At 53.8% G+C, this 18,206-nt stretch overlaps 3 protein-coding genes across 3 annotated transcripts; all 3 read right to left on the bottom strand.

Moving 5' to 3' along the window:
• Positions 1–776: 776 nt before the first annotated feature.
• Positions 777–3,698, bottom strand: JKF63_02114 (uncharacterized protein; the record flags this gene model as incomplete). Its single annotated transcript, XM_067898156.1, has 2 exons — positions 777–2,513; positions 2,574–3,698. The coding sequence occupies 2 exons, from the start codon at positions 3,696–3,698 to the stop codon at positions 777–779; spliced, it is 2,862 nt and encodes a 953-aa protein (XP_067754313.1).
• Positions 3,699–10,302: 6,604 nt separating this feature from the next.
• On the bottom strand, positions 10,303–13,974 carry JKF63_02113 (uncharacterized protein; the record flags this gene model as incomplete). The annotated part of the gene is made up of 1 exon (XM_067898155.1): positions 10,303–13,974. The coding sequence occupies one exon, from the start codon at positions 13,972–13,974 to the stop codon at positions 10,303–10,305; it is 3,672 nt and encodes a 1,223-aa protein (XP_067754312.1).
• Positions 13,975–17,056: 3,082 nt separating this feature from the next.
• On the bottom strand, positions 17,057–18,067 carry JKF63_02112 (uncharacterized protein; the record flags this gene model as incomplete). The annotated part of the gene is made up of 1 exon (XM_067898154.1): positions 17,057–18,067. The coding sequence occupies one exon, from the start codon at positions 18,065–18,067 to the stop codon at positions 17,057–17,059; it is 1,011 nt and encodes a 336-aa protein (XP_067754311.1).
• Positions 18,068–18,206: the final 139 nt, after the last annotated feature.

The raw sequence follows: 18,206 nt of genomic DNA, 5'->3' as shown, positions 1-18,206 counted from the left end.
AAAGGCACTCCATCGATCCCAAATGCCGACGAAACCAATGAGGACGAAGCTGATCAGAAGAACGGAAAGCATGGAGGGAACAGAAACACAAATAAACCCTGACTTACACACGCACAGAGTTTTTGAGGGGGAAAACATAAGATGAGAACACCCCTTCGAGAAGAGAGACCTAGTGGCGAGGAACCTAGTTGACGGCACACTAGCAAGAAAAAATGTGATCATCTCCTCAGTAATTTGCTAGCGACGGCGTTGAAGGTAGGGGGGAGGCCGGGGGGGGGGAACACAAGGGAAAAGAAATAGAAAAGACGGCCACACGAAGAGTTGGCCAGGGGTGGGATGAAGAGAGGGGGAAAAAACTGTTGTCTTCGGGGGAAACGGGAAGGCAATCGGCATATCTACCAGAGAAAAAAATTAGCGATTGCTGTTTCCAGTCGAAGGTTCGTGGAGACCCACAAGGCATTAAGCGTAAACTGTATCATTTTATGACAAACCCAATTCACCGAGTTAGAGACTTGCCTTGAACACACGGAGGGGCCAGGGGGGGGGGGGCGAGCGGGGCAGGGAAAGGGGGTGCCGTCAATGATACGGAAAAAAAATTTTTTTTTGAGATGGGGTGAGTGAGGATGAGCAAATGATCAACGCCTACATGGTGATTTCTCCTCTTTGAGAGATGCACAAATTTGGACAGGACGACGACCTCCGCTCTCCTACTCCTCCAACAGACACACACACACACAATTCTTTGGCTCTTGCATAGGGACACATTGTCCTCTGCCTCAAACCGCCTGTTTGGCGTTCTTTCTGTTGTTGCGCGTCGACGCGGCAATGCTGTACGTGGAGGGAGCGGGCACAAAAACAAACGAGTCTGGTGCGTCTTTGTCCTCCGTCACCTCGTCCATGTAGGCAATCCAAATTCGACACCGAAAGGTACGGAAGAGTTTGCGCTGCATGCTTCGAAAATCCAGAAAAATGCTGCGAGACGGGCGGCTGACGTACAGCGTGATTTTTTCGCGCGTGAATTGATATTCACAATCGACCAGTGTGACCTCCCGACTTAGTTGGAGATTCTTGAGCTCTTCTTCGGAAAGCGATGTTGGGTTGATGCTTCGCTCGCCGTCCTCCGTGGAGGACTGATCAGCACTCTGCTCTGCCGCCACCTTGGTTACAACAGCCTTCGGACCCGTCGTCTTCGGGGTCGCTGCAGCAGCTGCTGCTGCTGCCAGCGCCTCCTCGTGGCGCGCAACGCGTTGCAGGTAGCGGTTTTCAATGAACTGCTGCACAATCGGCTTAGCGATGGCGAATGCCTGCATCTCAGCGTCCCGTTGCGGCACCAAATTTGCCCTGTCCTCCGGCGTGGTCGGCCCGATCACACGCGGCCATGTCTTCAAGGACATAATGTACTCTAGAGCGGTCTGTCCCATCAACTGCGGCACGTTGGTCTCGTCAAAGTCGAGCCTGTCAACGTCGTCATTCACGTTTCGGATGTTGAGTGCCTTGCGGTTCAGCATTCGCAGCATTGCGTGTTGCCGCATCCGCTCCACGATGACGCAGTCGTGTGCCATCTGATCAATGGATACGTGGCCCATCACCTGACCGAGGTCGGCACCGCGGTCTCCCTCCACAAGAATGTAACTGCCCACCGGCAGGTCCTCGGCAGCCATGGAGCTAGCGTACCGCTGACCTTCTTTTTTACGCCTCACCACCACAAACACACGAACTGGGGCGCCGTGGTCCACTAGGAAGCGAGCCTCATTTTTTTTTTTGGTGAGCTTCGCCGAGGACCAGCCGGGTGATTTTGTCGTCGTCGATGTCGAAGTTGCGGAGGACGGGGACTTTGCGCGAGTCTTAGAGGGTGCGGAAAGCGTCGACGCCGGCTCGGGGGTGGGGACCTCCTCCGCCTGCTGCTGCTGTGTGAGTTTTGCGCGCTGCGCCTTGACTTCCATGGATTTTCCATTGGCAGCAGTGGTGGCACCTTTGGTGGAATGAGGGGGCTTCACCGCCTTTGAGGCCTGGCAGACCGGAGCCTGCGCCGCAGCACTGGTCGAATTTTGTTGCCGTGTGGTACTTTGCTCGTCAGGAAGGCTCCCACGAACCACGTCAGTATGCTGAGGCTGGGGGGGTATAATAGATGGAGTGCCGTAGTGGCTTACCGTCACACCGTTACTGGCTATGGAGGGGGGGCCCCCTGGCTGCATTTTTGGTGTGGGCGACTCTTTTGCGCAATTCTGACCATTACCGACGCCTGCTGCCGCCTGGGGCGTAGGCATGTCACTGTTGGACGCATGCGGAGCGTAGTGCTGTCGCTTCCTCTCCTTTGATAGCGATGGGCCTTGCACGTAGGTTCCCCGCTGAGGTGCCCTGAGGTAATAGTTCTGGCTCATGTAGCCAGCATTATCGTAAGCCCCATGGTGTTGCTGCTGCTGGGGTTTGTATGATTGAATCTGCAGGGCGTGGCTAAGCTTCTCTTGTTGCAGAGGTTGCTGTTGTTGTTGCTGCTGCTGTTGTTGTTGTTGCTGCTGTTGTTGTTGTTGCTGCTGCTGTTGTTGCTGTGAAGGCTGGCAGGGCAAGCGTTCCGAAAAGTTGTGAGCAGCAGCGTGGGGCGCCACTTCAGCGCTGTTCGCGTTACCCCAACTGGCCAACTCGTGGTCTCCTGGGACTTTGGTGGGTTTTGCTACCGTGGCGATGGGGCTGCGAGTGGGCTGCTTCGATGAGAGGCCAGTCGAACTGCGTTCCACCGAGGGCGGACAGCCGCCCGAGTGAAAGCGGGGCACGTGCGGGATGGATCCGAGCGACAGTTGTGAAATTGACTCGATCACGCTGGAGGCGTTGCGCGCCCCCATCAAACTGCTGGTCTGTGGAGATGACGCGGGCTGTACCACTGGCATGGCCATGCTCGAGGTACTGAGAGAGCAGGTGGACGAGTTGACGCCAGGCCGTAGGCGCTGCTTCACATTGACGTTGAGGTTCTGCTCCTTGTCTCCCGAGGTGAGAGTGCCCACTATTGTGATGGGAACATGGCGGATATCGTTGGTAGACAACGCCATGGGGTTTCCATCACGCCAAAACCCGGTCGACGGCGCATCGATGGACTGGTGCTGTTCATTTGGGGGGCGGCGAACGACTCCGTTGGACGCGATGTTGCTTGAAGAGATTTCGTGGACGGTGGAGGTCGAGGGGGAATCCACTATGTGCGGGGTCCTCAACCCATTGCCACTGAGGCTGTAGTTGGTGCGGTGCTGATGCGCACTTTTCGCGGAGTTTGCCACCGGAGCTGTCTCCTGCACCTGTTGATGAACGTCGCTGCTGCTCAGCAGCTTATACGGGTTGTGCGAGCTGCGATTGAGGTGCTGAGAGCGACTGTTGCTTGTCAACCCCTGGCCCGTGCGATTCCCCCACAACGGGGCGGCTACGAGGAAACCGCCCCCGCGCTGGGGGTAAACAGAGGCCGAGGAAACCTTTGAAAGATCTCTGCCTGATGCACTCGCAAAGGGGCTCAGCTCAGCGTGTCCGCTACGGTGGGGGGTATCCGCCATAATCTCGCTTTCCTCATCCCCACCGCCGCAGTTGTCCTGCTGCCTGAAGGTTTGAAAGAGAGAGGGGATTTCGGTGAAGTTTTGTGGGTCACGTGTCAGCATCATGTCCGAGTTCTCATCCATCTTCGTCTTGCTTCGAAAGCCTGGGTTCACACGAGAGAACATGGGGGCTGACTCGGTACCTTCGAGAGAGAACACAAAGCTGAAGAAGGCCAAACAGAAAGGGGGGGAGGGGAGGGGAGGGGAGGGGATAAAAGAGAGTTGGGACAACACTAAGAAGTACTTTAGGGAGGGGGAGAAACAAGGCAATCCGTCGAGAGAGGTAACCGAATGCCCACTAGCCAAACTACGAAAAGAAAAAATGAAGAGCGGGTGCGCCACTTAACGAAGCTGGAAGGACAAATAGAGACCCCTCCAAAACAAAAGGGGGGGTAACAGCTTGGAGAAGAGGGAGTGCGCACAAAGAGACGGTGGCGTGGGCGAAGAACGTTAGTGGATGTACGAAAAAAAAAAACAGATGGAGTAAGCAGGGATGAGGAAACACTCGTGAGATGAAGCCCTTCTCAGACTTCCTTCGCCTTTTTCTCTTTGTTTTCTTCCTTTCCTGTTTGTGTACACCAGTGAGGTCGTATCTCGGAGGAACGAGTTGTGGTGTGAGGGGATAGTGGGACGTGGATAGACAGATGAGGAGGCAGAGAAGTTGAGGTGAGGACGACACACACGCACAACCCACACACAGAGGGGAAAAAAATTAACAACGAATGCGGTGATTGGGAAGCCGAACAACGGCAGCAGCAAAATAGAAAAAGATCAGAGCACTGAAGCCGGGGAGGGGGGAGGAGGGATCAGAAAGAGAAAAATTTTTTAAAAAGGTCTCGGTACTTCGAACGGTTTGCTTCGCAGCCACTTCTACGTTTCAACGTGACAAGAAAGTAGAGAGAGGGGGAAAGAGAAACAAAGCGAGAAAGAATGCGTACCCCTTTGCTGAGGCGCCCACCCTTCGTTGTGCCTCTCTGTCTCTGTGTGTGTGTTTCTCAGCACCCCACGGGAAAAATAAGAATTGAGTTTCCTTTGGTGTCTGGGTGTGTGTGAAAAAGAAATTCGCCTCAAAGACACACACACACACACAGGGAAGGAGGGAAGGAAGGGGGGAACGAAAAAAAAATACAAAAGCAAAACAGACCAAACAAGACGCCCCCGAAGACACAGCAGAATGTTTTCAAAAAAAAATTTGAGCTGTGATAATCTCAAGAGGGGAAGGGGGGGGGGGGAGGGAGTGAGGACCAAGAGAGTATATAAACGAAAAAAAAATGGAAGAAAAATAAGTCAAGCACGATGCATAGCAACACAGCAATCGGAAGAACAATAAGAAATACCAAAAGATACAGAGCAACAACAGGGGGGGAGAATATATACACACGGTTGGCAAGCAGGCAGGAGCTCGAACAGATAAACCAAAGCGTACACGTACGCACGCAAAACAACAACCAAAAAATAAAAAATTCCGAGGACACAAAACAAATGCGTGCCACTCAAATCGTAACCAGTAGTAGACGTCTGGGGGCAGGAGCTATCGCATACAAATATGGGGATGCACAAGAATGCACTTCAGAACACAGCCTGCACAATTGTTTTGAGTTTCTAACAAAACTCGTGAAAATATATATTATTTCTTTTTGACAGGCGCTTCGCCACTTTTTGCGTTTGATGACGCTTTTTTTTTGAAGGTGTGTGTGTGTGGGGGGGGGGGCGGGGGGAAGCAGAAAAGAGCTCTCCAACGCAGTATTCCCCCTGACTGAGCAGCGTAAGACAAAGGGCGGCTTCGGTGTTCGTGAGATGAGACGACAGTACGTGGACGCAAAAGCACAACAACAAAAGGAACGCTGCACACTAATGTTGAATTGTGTTCCTCCTTTGGTTCTCGCACTTTGTACTCTTTGCCTCAAGACCACACGTACCCTCCACTGGCGAATAACACTGCTGCACACGACTATCGTGTCGTCGTCGTCGTCGTCGCCTGCCCCTCGCTCTCACCTGTGGCGGCACCTCCAGTTTTTTTTTCTTTTGGGGCCACAAAGCAACGGAAAGGAAATGGAGGGAGGGGGGGGGGGCGTCAGTAAAGGTGAGTAGCGGGGGACAAACGATTGTAGTAACCGGAAAAATTTTGGACAGGAAAATGTGAAGGGGGGGGGGGACAAAAAAGCAAAAACTACCGAAGAAGGAGACGTGGAACAGCGGAATTATCGAGTGCAGAAAGCACGCAATGACAACGACTTCTCTCTACTGTCTTGGTGGCGTGAGGAAGGGAGGGAGGGGGCGGAAGAGAGGGGCACCGCGCTGTCAACTTGAGCGAAGAAGTCGCAGAAAGGGCTTGGCTCCTGAAAAGGAAGAGGGAGAGACGTACAGAGGAAAAATATATACAAAGACTCTTAGTAAGCCTTCCCTGCGGAAGGGGTATAGAAAAACAGGAGGGAACGAGGGGGGAGGGGGGTTGGAGGTTGTGTGTCGTACGCTCACTGCGTGCACATAAAATTGAAAACAGTAACCTTTTGGGAAAGGTGGAAAGAAGGAAAAGGAAATGCGGCAAACTCAAAAAAAAACCGTAAGTAGGAAAGGACACGTTGGCCGGAGTAGCCGAATCCACACACGCACACACAGGGCAGACAACTGTAGCCCCGTCTAATGGTGACAAGGGGGAAAAAACAGTTGAGACAAAAATAATAAAAATAGAAAAGGAACGAAGAAAAGATAGGGAAGGGGAAGGGGGACAGGAGTAATCTTAAGTACACAATCGAGAGATGTGAAGCGCAGCCATGCAAACAAAGGTGAGTGTGCGAGTTAGAGGGAGGGGGGGAGAAGGGGGGGGGCACCGTACGTCTCAAAAAAAATTTTTTTTGAACAGAAAGAGCAAAAAGGGAGATCTACACACAAGACCAAAACAAAATTTTTTCTTCACAATACGCGTTGTGTTTTTTTCTTCAATTTTGCGTGGCGTTATCCTGAGGTTGCGCAGCCCGGCTCTTATCTAGTTGGTAAAACCGACTTATATAATAGTTTCCTCTTTTTGGTGTACACTTTCTGCGCGTTTGACGTGCCGTTTGGTTGCAGAGGGGTGCACGAGTCTATTCTTCTTTTGTGTGTGTGCGTGTGTGTGTGTGTGAGAAAGAGTTGTTTGTATGTGTCTCTCTCTCGCCTCAACACAAAAAAAAAACGCGGAGAAGCAAACCGACAAAAAAAAAGTATTTGAATCTATACAAGACTGTACACAATAAGTTAGCCTCAAATAAAAGAAAAAAGAGGGGAAAATGATGTAAAAAAACCGCACCTGAACAACCTAAAAACAAAAGATATAAGCCCACAACACCAGCTGCAGCGACGAGCACCCACACAAGAAAGCAAAAGAAGCGTCAAAAGACGAATGGGATGGGGGGAAGGGAGGGGGGGGAGGAGGATTCACGAGGACACCGGTGGCAGATAATTTCAAGCCGGCAAGGAGGGAAAAAAAAATTCAACGTCTTACCTGTGTTGCCTCTGCATGCGTCTAACTCTGTTTTTCTTTTCCAACCGGGGAGGGGGAAAGGGGGAAGGAGAGCTTGCCAGAGCTCTTTCCTTTCTCTCCTTCACCTGTGAGAAAAATTGCCTCACCTTTTTGTTGTTGTTGCGTATGTGAGTGTGTGTGCAACTTCTGGGATTGTCTAGTAGGGCACCTGTATTCCCCACCAGGATACACACTTGGTGGTCCTGTGGGCAACGGCAGGTCTTCTTGTGGGTCACGGAATCACTGCCAAAAGGAATCGGAAGGAAAGACAGCAGAACCAACGCGCACGGGAAAGACGAGCTAAAGAAGATGGCCGTCTGGAAGAGACTGGAAAATCGGGGAAACGGGAACAGGTGCACACCGGCTGCAGTCCACACTGAGAATCTGACAAGATAGAGAGTCTGTAAAGCGTTCACAACAACAAACGATGAGGAGGGGTGGTGAAGCAACCTCAAAAAAAAATAAGAAAATTAGCTTAAGCAAACAAACAAACTCTCCAGGATGATAGAGAAACAAAGATGCGTCGAGCCGAGGTGAGCTAATCTTAGACACCAAAGATACTAAAAAGGGGCGCGTGGACAAGTCAAGCTTAGAGACGTTCGAGAACGCCTCGCAGACAACAACGACAACACAAAATAAAATAAAAAAACAATGCAAAACGAAAAGGAAGGGGGAGTGAGGAGAGATGATGATGACTGGGAATGTGAGAAGGGAAAATAATAATAATTAAAAAAAAAGGGGGGGATGATGATGGAGATGTGGAAATAAAACCCGATGAACCTCCCGAAATGAATCGCAGCCGATTACGATACGTGACGTTGCGTGCGAAGTCACAAGGCAAACTGCCAAAAGGAAAACAAAACAAAAATAATAACAGTAATCGGGTTAAAACGAAGAACTGAGAAAAAAACCAGCAAGGCAGCAACAATACAGTCACTGGGAACAACTGGAAAAAAAATCGAAAAACAGCACTAGAGAAGGACACACGGATACGTCCTGATCAACTCATTCAGTCAACAACACGGGAGGGTAACCGGGGGGGGAGCTAGAAGCAGGAGGAGAGGTCTTCAATGTTCGTTTCCCCTTTTCCTCTCCGCTGATATCTTTGGGTTTTACTTCCTGGTTGTGAAGAATTGGACGCGTGGAGCCTTGGCCCTGAGAATTACATGCGCTTTTTCTCTGCGCTTTGATGGCCGCTTTGGGGTTTATGGTGTTGTGCGTAAGGGGGGGGGAAGGGGGCCAAAATGCAGCTCTTTTTTCCCCAAAAAAAAGAAAGATTCGCAAGGGAGAGAGTGAGAAGGACCAACGGCGCGTGCAGAAGAGGCAAAGGGTACGCAGATAGCACGTGTGCGTGGGGGTGTTCCACAAAAGATATATGTATAGAGGAGGTGTGTGTGTGTGTGTGTGTTTTGGGGGGGGGGGGTGGGGGGGGAGGAAGAGAGGGAGGGAGGGCGAAAGCGGGGAGGTGCGAAGCAGACGAGCAGCGCGTGATACCCTTCGGGGTAGAGGGAGAATAAGGAGCACCAATACCAGAGCTGAACGCAATAACCAGCGACGACAGCAGACGCTCTACGGTCGAGATCCCGGGTCACCTCAAGACCCCCTCTCGTTTTCTACAGACCAGTCTCGCACTTGTGTTCCTCCACGAATTCCATACGATCACGTCGCTATCCATGCCTATCGGGGGTGCTGAACACACACACACACACGCAAAGCAGTAAGGCCATTGTAGGGGGGAAGTAACTCGCCCGTGTTCGTGTTTGGTGATTCGAGGAGTGTACGACGCGCTTTACACTGTGAGCGTTTGCCAATCTCGCTCACCTCCAGTGAGAACAGGGAGGACAGGAATGACGTCCTGCCTTGCGTTGACTACTTGATAACAACGTTCATCCGTGGCAGAAGTAGAAATGTGGTGAGCGAGTGACAACTAAAAAAAAAAGATCAGGAGTTGGGACACACTGGGAGAAGGTAGGGAGAAACTGATGTAGGCAAACAGGGACTGAAGGATAGCGAGTGGGCACACAGCAAAACCTGCTTTTTCATATTTTGCTCGGCGCTGTAAGGCGAACACACCTTCCCGTAACTCCCCCGTCAACAGTGCCCACCTTAAATCTCTCCCCCCTCCCCAACCCCCTTCCACACGCCACACACACACACACACACACACACACACACACGGAAACAAAAAAAAGGGCGACAAAACACCCACAAACACCTCATAAAGAAACCAAGAAAAGCGAAACGGCTCCATAAAAATGCGACTGTCTCGATGGATCGAGTTGTCTTTCTTTTTTCTCTTTGTTACAAACAAACCACCACGGATAACGCCACCTCAGCCGCGGCCCATCTGCCCCTCCCCCGCCTCCATGCCGCCCGGCATGGAGGCTGTGCAATCTCTGCCAGTCGAACGGTCGAGAGCGACATGCCTTTTCCCCACGCGGGCCTCGCAGACCCTGTGCTCTGCCCACACAACAGATGCCCCGCGCCTGACCATCCCCCTCCGTCCCCACACAGTCGCTGTGGACTCCTGCGTTTCAGAGAGTCCCGTGCAGACTCTCTACATCGGAGTCTGCAGGGGACTCGACGGTGTGGTAAGAGAGCGGGGGTGCCTCTGTCACGCCTTCAGCACCCCTGGGTCGCATCGACACGGCAGGTTGCGTGCAGGCGGAGAAAAGGAGGGAGCCTCATGCCTTGCACACATGTAGTTCCTACCCTGTGATCACAGAGGTGCCCTTTCCGTGTGCATCTGCTTCTCGCCTGCACCAAAGGACCTCGAAACCATAGGACCCCCCCTCCCCCCCTGCACACAGCGCCAGCCCAAACTTGCCCATCGAGCTCCAAGAGTCCGCAACCGTACCCGAGGACAGGGCGAAGCAGGCCGTTTGGACTCCTAGAAAAACTGCCTCCAGAAGACCCAGATACAATGACGAGGTGATTGCTTTTGTTGGAGAAAGAGGAGTACCGAGAACAAAACCGAAGTGGACGTCGCGTGGAGACATGGGGAGGGGGTGTAAAGTGAGTCCCTCCTGCCGTAGTGGCAAGCGAAGTGCTTGTTTCCCAAACATTCGCACCGACCCCCCCCCCCTCCCCCTTCTCACGCAAACAAACACACCAATGAACGAACACAAGCAACGTGGACACGTGCGAACGATTGCGAGGGTAGGGGGGGGGTGAGACGCAAATGCGAGAAAAAAAAGAGGGTGGTGTTGCGCTGAAAAGACGAAGCTGGCGCTACCAGTTTCCCCTGAGCCTACCGTTCGTGATACCGTGCAAAAAGCGCGCCATCGACCCTCGCGGGTACCCGTCGCGCAACGACATGCGTTTCGTGTAGCGGGCATAGATCAAACGCGACATGACACCAACTGGCAGCGTTCCACTCGCGATGAAAACCGAGTAGAACCACTCCTGCGCTGTTAGCGGCACTGTCAGCATGATCCTGCCGCCAAACTCCACAATGATAATCTGCAATGTGACAATGGCGCCAACAATAACGAGGAGGATGCCGCTGTGCGACCAGTTGGAAAAGAAGCCATCGCTTCGGTGTAGCAGACGTGCATTGAAGAAGTTAAATATCTGCATCCATACGAACGAATTGAAGACCAAGCAGACGTGGGCGTCGCTCAAGTGATGCGCGTTGGGATTCCACTCCGAAGAAAACACGGGGGCTTTTGTGGCATCACGTGCGCTCAGCAGCATGCTCCCGTAGCTCAATAGGAAAAGTTGGCATATTAGCTGGAAAGTGCCCTGGAAGCCGATCTGGAACCACATGCTTGGCACGATGATCGGGACACCCTTCGACTCAGGGGGCCGGGAGAGGAGCTTTGACTCACATGGCAGCTCCGTCGCCAGTGCGAGAGCGGCAAGCGTATCCATGATGAGATTCAACCACAGGAACTGCACTGGCTTCAGGGGAGACATGTTCTGCTCGCTCATGATGGCACCAAAAAAAGAGACCATGCACGCCGAAAAATTCACGGTGAGCTGAAACTGCAGAAACTTCCGAATGTTGTCTTTGACATTACGGCCCCACATGGTGGCCTTCACCATACCAATGAAATTGTCGTGCAGCAAAATAATGTCAGATGCACGCTTCGCCACATCACTCCCGGCGTTCATGACGAATCCGACATCGCTGAGCTTCAGCGCAGGCGCGTCATTGGTGCCGTCACCGGTCATGGCAATCACCGCATTCGTGTCGGCAAGGCGCAGCAGGGACAGAAGCCTCTTCTTATCCATCGGCGTAGCGCGAGCGAGGATGCGAAGGTACGGGATGTACTGCTGCACCAGCTCCGAGTCGCTAAGCTGCCGAAAGGTTTCTCCGTCCAGGGCGTAGCCGTCATCTATGAGTTGTTGAGGCGAACAATTCGCCGGCGGATGCCGCCGCATCCACGCAGTCCTGGCAAACCCGTTCTTCGAAAAATTGTCCTCGACACCAGAGACGACGCCGCCGCAGCTCTTATCGTAGATCGGCGACACGTTCACAAAGATGTCAGATTCGTTGTTCTCTGTCGTGTTGAACTCGCTGTCGCTACCCAGGGCGAGCGCAGCAGGTGGAAGCCGGCTAAGTGCCTCAGAGTTGCGCGGGGGGCGATTGCCGGCCAGCATCACCGCGCCCGCGGGCGCGGTGCTGCTTGCGCCAGCGTGAAGCAGCCCGCAGCGGCGGGCAATGTTGATGGCTGTAAGAGTGGCATCACCAGTAATCATGATTACACGAAGACCCGCTCCAAAACATTGGCGGATCGCGGCAGGCACCTCTGGACGAACATCCTCCTCGAGGCCCACAATGGCAATCATGCATAATTCGCTGACTGTCGCTACGGCCACGCTGTTCTCTGAGAGCTGTGACTGTTGGCTCCACAGGTTCGCCTCCACGGAACCGTGTACATCGCGGAAGGCACAGCAAACAGCCCGCATCCCCGACTCGGTGTACTGCGTCAGTGTATGCTCATGAAAGACCCGCATCTCCGGAGTGAAGGGCACCGGGACGCCCTGATTGTTGATGTACGACGTACAGCGCGCGAATATGACCTCTGCTGCACCGATTACGTAGAGTCGCGTACGGCCACCTACGCTTCCCGCGCCAGCTAGCGGGTTGGGCAGTCGCAACATGCACATGCTCATCTTTTTGTGCGAGCTGAACGGGAAGCGACGGCACCGGCTGGAGTCCTGCATCGCCGCCAGCATGGAAGCATGTGTATGACGGAAGAACTGCGGATCCCTCTGATGTACATGGCTGCCTGGATGGTGCCCAAGTGGGCAGAGGCACAAAAGGGCCTCGCTCGTCTTGTTGGTAGCGCGCCCTACTTCTGGGTCAACGGCGTTGGCCACAATACAGTCCAGCAAAACCTCCACGCCGGGGGGAGGGAGGGTAGCGGCACTGACTCCACTGAGGGGTCTGGGCGAAGCCGAGTTATGCCTCAATACGCGCGTGGCGGACTCCGTGGAAAACGCGTGGAGAGAGGTGGGGTGGGACGACAACGCCATCGGCGGCCCCTCAGTGCCAGAAGCCACGAAGCTGCTGCCAGTGATGCCCACTGCGCTGTCTACTACGTGAGTCACCCCAGAGAGAAATATGTGCTTCGCTCGCATCGCTGGGGCCGTCAAGGTTCCTGTCTTGTCAGTGCAGAGGACTGTTGCGCCGCCCATAGTCTCGCACGCTGCCAGGTGACGAACAAGATTCCCATCTTTCATCATGAGCCGCATGCTATACGCGAGTGAGATGGTCACTGAGAGTGGTAGACCTTCGGGTACCGCAACCACGACAATGGCGATCGCGGTGGTCAAATTCTCAAAGAATTTCATGGCGTAAAGCGGGCGGCCGTACACAAAGTACACGAATAGCTCTTTGATCACCAGCGACACGAACGTGAAGACAGCTGCGCCCGTGCCCAGATGGCCGATGATCTCAGCCATCGATTCAAGTTGATCTTGCAGCGGTGTATTCGTTTTTTCGGTTGACTGAATGGACATGGCGATCTCGCCCGAAAAGGAGTTGGGCCCCACGGCGCAGATCAGTGCTACGCCCTCAGCTGACCCGTCCAACACCGACGACCCGCTAATAAGAAATGGGTCCGTGAGCACCTGCTTCAGGACTTCATCGTTCTCCCCAGTGACATTGCTCTCATCCGTAACGATTGGCCCGAGGCTGCTCAGCAGCACGGCGTCAAACGTCAGCTGCATACCGGAGCTGATCTGCACCACGTCACCCACGACCACTTCGGAGCTTGGCACCTCGAGCGCTACACAGGCGAGGCCGTCTCTGCCAGCCACACTACCACCGCCCGAGTCGGCGCTGCTAAGCGGAACGTAGCGCCACACCGTCACCCCACGCCGTGTCGCGTCCTCGGCCCGCATCATCTCAGCAAACTGCTCCTGTTTACGATAGTCGTTCACCGCGTTCACGGCTGTTACGATGATCACTGACATGAAGATGGCTGCCCCCTCGATCCAGCCAACAGAGACGTCGACCTCACCCGTACGGAAATCGGGGGTAGTCATACCAAGTATCATGGATATCAGAGCAGCTCCAATCAGAATTTGCACCACACGATCGTCCTGTATGGACACTTTGAAGAAATGCCAAATGCTTTTGATTGGTGGCTGGGGTAGCACGTTCACGCCGTATCGCGCCTGCCGTTCTGCGACCGAGCTCGCTATGATTCCAAGCTCATGACGCTGTATCGCAGCATTACGATGCTCAATGGAGCCCATATTGACATCGCAAGAGCCGGCTGGGCAGCTCCGCACGTTGAGCTCGTTTAGGAGTCCGGCAGGGCCGTTGTAGTCATTCATTAGGATGTCTATCCGTTTATGGCCGACCATCTCCGACAAGCGCACCGGACCCACGCTTCTCCTACCAGCCCTGGCACCGCCAACAAAACCAAACACATCCTCTGATCCCATTGCTAGCGATGAGGAAGGCGCAATCCAGCAGAAAGTAAAAAAAATTTTATGCAACAACAACAACAACACGTGGCGGGTGGTCAAAACGCCGAAGTTTTTAAAGGACGAGGCAGATGGAGAAAAAAAGGAGGAGGAAAGGGAGGGGAGGCGAGGGGGGGGGGGGGGGGCGAGGGGGAGTGAGGACACCGCGTTGCGCGCAATGCAAAGCAAGACGTGTCCAATTCTTTCCCCCCTTTTCTTCGCGAGGGAGACAGAGAAAAGTGGAAAAAACAAGTAAAGATGGCGGCAAAGGAGGGCGTGGATGTCTCCAAGGACGAACGTCAGGGGGAGGGGGAGGGGGGGGGGTATACAGACAAACGGTGAAGAAGACAGCAAAGAACAGGGCGCGATGATGCAGCCAGTTGTGAGAGTTCAGAGTGAACAAAGAGCGTGTGGGGGGAAAAAAGAGGGAAAGGCGAAACTTTAGAGTTTGGCGTTCTCCTACCCCACCCCACTTATACCCACACACCCACACACACACAGCCCACGACTCTTGTGTCAGTCAATCAGCTTGCAACGACACCTTGTGTATGCCTACATCGAAGGAGCTATGGAGGTGAAGTGTAAATACACGAGAAAAGATGTCAAGATTTCGTTCAGACGAGTGAGTACATCGTGGAAGAAGTCCAGCGTAGCGAAGCGCAACCACGCTCACGACAGGGCATGGATGTGGTTGGAGATAGGGGCATCTATCGCCCGCCTTGTAGTCATGTGTCTTGTAGCGACGGAGCGGGCAGACTGAGAAACCTGGCGGGGGTGCGAGTGGACGTAGCGATACGAGAGGCTGCCGCTCACCCGCACGATGGTAAAATGAGACACCGCGGCACTTTTGTTGGTTGGTTTGAAAAACAGCAACAATGAAAAAGAGAAGGAGCCCCCCCCCTCCCCCTCCTCCTCGACTTGCAGTCGCTGTGTTGAGCATTCTCCACTTTGGCTTTAGAAGTTCTCCTTTTTTTCGGTGCTCAAATAAACTGTATTGCAACGAACGAAGGAGTGAACCCTCAAATACGTTCAAGGACACAGTGGACTACACGTCTTCGCCCCATGTGGAGATACGATAAACTACATAGAACGGCCGCAACAGAGTGGAATGAGGGGGGGGTGAAGACCGGCACGTGAAACGAGCGACAAAAGAAAGCACCTCAGCATTGGAGATCGACACCCCTCCTCTCCCCCCCCCCCACCCCTCCCTCCTCTCCGCCACCACCATCGCCCCCCAGAGACACCCTGCAAGCACAGACACGTATAGCAACAGATGTCGAAGATGATTGCGGAGAGAAGGGAAAGAGAGACCAGTCAACTGTATGTGAGCGCAGAAGACGGAGCCGCGAAGCTTTACTCACCTGAGGACAGAGCCGGAGGAGTCAAGAAAACCCGTGGTAAAGAAGAAAACTCGCGATGAAAAAGGGGGGAGGCACACATTGCCCCACACTCCTACTAAAGCGGTTCAACTCACGTACACGAGGATGGGAGGGAGAAAAGAGAATGTGCACAACAGTGTGTGTGTGCGCGCGGAGGGGGGGGGGCAAGAATACTAGCGGAGTAGCTTGTAACACACCATCTGCACTCTGCCTTGGCACGGCCAGAGGTCCCATCGGTGCAAGAGTACACACACTAGGAACGGGTGCCCGTGAAAAAGCTGAGCGAGGATGATACCCTGCCGTCTGGGATGCCCAGCGTACCCGTTTACAGTGGAATGTCAGCCGAAAAGTAGCTTGTGTGGTAGAGGACCGCGTCGTGCACGGCAACTCCGGAGAGATCTGGGCATGGCGTCTGAGAACCGTGACAAAGTCAGCGATTTACGCAGCTTGCGTCGAGTACCTAGAGATTGAGCGGGCGCGGATCAGCAGATACGAAAAAAAAGAAAAACAAACTGGACTGCAGTTCCGGGCGAAGTGCGGAAAAACGGGAAGGCAGTGAAAGTGCAGTTGGACGGCTGCCCAGACAAGAAAAAAACAAAGAGGTGCTGGTGTATATATATATAATATATGCAGTGGAGAGGGATCGCCGCCTGACCAAACCCTCACTACTACTGTCGTTGTGCTTTTCGTGGTCGCCGACTTGCCGCCCTCTCCCCCATCCCCCGTTCTTACTGTTTTCGCGAGAGCATCGAAATGAGTCGGGGAGGGCGCTTCAGATATGCGACTGTACACTATGTGCCATATAGAGAAGCTGGGAGAGAGCGCAGGCACAGATGTATGAAACAAAAGAAAACCGGATAGCGCTGTGGCGCCTACCGCATTGGACGCGTCAGCAGGAGAGGGGTTCCTGCAAACAACGGTCCAGAGTACTGCACTGATTCTCTCTGCGACCGGCAGTACATGCAGCCTCACAACCGACCACACAGAAACACACAGCGAAAGACCCCGTGGGAATGCCGTTGTAGCATTGCGACTGGTTACGCTAGCGAGAGGGCTCTTCCCTCGCACTTGTTGAGAAACAACTTTGTCGTGTTGATCGCATTCGCTGAGCTCAATGCATGGGAGTTCAAAGTAAGTCTGACGCAACGTCAGAGATGACGACTTTCTCACACGCAAGCACGCGAGGGCAGCGACGCACGCACACGTGTGCAAACAATGTGCTCTGATTCCATACGTGCGCACATCACCAGCAATCAAAAAGCACGAGTGAAATTACCCCTGAGAGCAGGGGAATCCCCTCCCTCCCCTCTGGCCACTGACACACTGCCCTCAATGTGCGGACAGAGAAGAAAGCGTTTTGGGTCCAACAGCACACCAGTGAAATTTGTGGCAATGCAAAAAAAAAAAGCACGCGGGCGCGGAAAGAGAGGATGGGGATGTCGGTGATTGCGCATCAATTTGGATGTCATTAACCTCTGAACTAAACGCATGCCCCCTCTTTTTTCTTTTGCGTGTGTGTGTGTGTGTGTGTGTGTGTGTGTGTGTGTGTGTTCAACGGATCTCCGGTGTTCCAGTGAAGGCGTTCCTCTCCAGGGTGCTGTAATTGCTCATCCATTACCATCCCAGTGCCATCGACATCTACCCCAAACACTCACACCCACATTCCACTCCGGCCCCACAGTCTAACGGAAGTAATCAACTACCTGTTCCTTCTTGAGCTCGGTGTCCTCGGCTGAGTCGAAATCGGACCTCACGCCTAACAGTGTTCGCACGCCTTCCAAGTCTCGATCGATGAGATACGAGGCCAGCTTTGCCGAGGCCAGTTGAAGCAACTCCTCGTAGTTGAGCAGGGTTGCCGCCTTCACCATCTGCACCGTGATGAGCTCATCCCAGTCGGCGATAAAGGCGCGATCCTTTGCGTCCAAGTACTCCACCAACGGCAACGTCATCGGACGCGGAATGGGGCGCGTTTTCACGACGTACACATGATAGCACCCGTCCTCGGCCCCAAATGAAGACATGCGGAAGCGGTACGACATGTGGCGGCACACCCGCTCCAGTATATCCCCGCTAAAGTACGGGAATGGCACCTCCACCTCCGACAGTGGTGGCATGGGCGGCAGGTTCAGAGACAGGGTTTCCCGCGTTGGAAAGGCACAGGCGGCAGGGGGGCTAGGCGAAGCCTTCGACAATGCCGTCGCCTCCACTGAGTTGGGCGCCTCCGCGCCAATGTCTACTTGCGGGTCCGTAGTCGGTTCGACCGGGAAGAAATCCATCAAGTCCGGCACAGCAGATTTGGTAACCGACTTCGCTGCCACCGTCTGGTCCACACCTCCTCCGTCTTGTCGAAGGCCCGAGGACTGCCCGGCCTCACTAGACACTAACGGTGTCTTTGTAGATACTACCGAAAAAAAGTTGTCGAGGTCGTTCGCCGCATCCGATGCCTCGGCGCCCGAGAGGTGAGGCGACAACCTCTCATCGCCGGAGAAACTGAAGCTTGGGCCGCCACCATCCCGGGACAGATTGGGTTGCAGGTCTTGTTCATCTAGGAGGTCGCGCAAGACGAATGAGGCCTCAGTAGCGATGGCGCGCTTGACCGGGACGCGCACCCCGTCAGAAGCAATAAGAATAAGGGTCTGCCCTACCGGTGCGAACGTGTTCGGCACCTTCAAAGTAGACGTGCGGAATTCCATGGCGCCCGGAAAAGTGAAACTAGGCACCTCAAAGTTCTCTGAACTCCTTGATTTTCAAGATGCAAGCGCACTTGGGCGATACTGCGGCGGCTGGGGGTGCCCCCCGAACAAACTTTTCTGTTTTGGGTGACTGGGGCTT

This window comes from Porcisia hertigi, chromosome 33, assembly GCF_017918235.1.
Source record: "Porcisia hertigi strain C119 chromosome 33, whole genome shotgun sequence".
Lineage (NCBI taxonomy): Eukaryota > Euglenozoa > Kinetoplastea > Trypanosomatida > Trypanosomatidae > Porcisia > Porcisia hertigi.
Note: the sequence above shows the minus strand (reverse complement) of the source record. Positions and strands in the feature narration are given on the sequence as shown.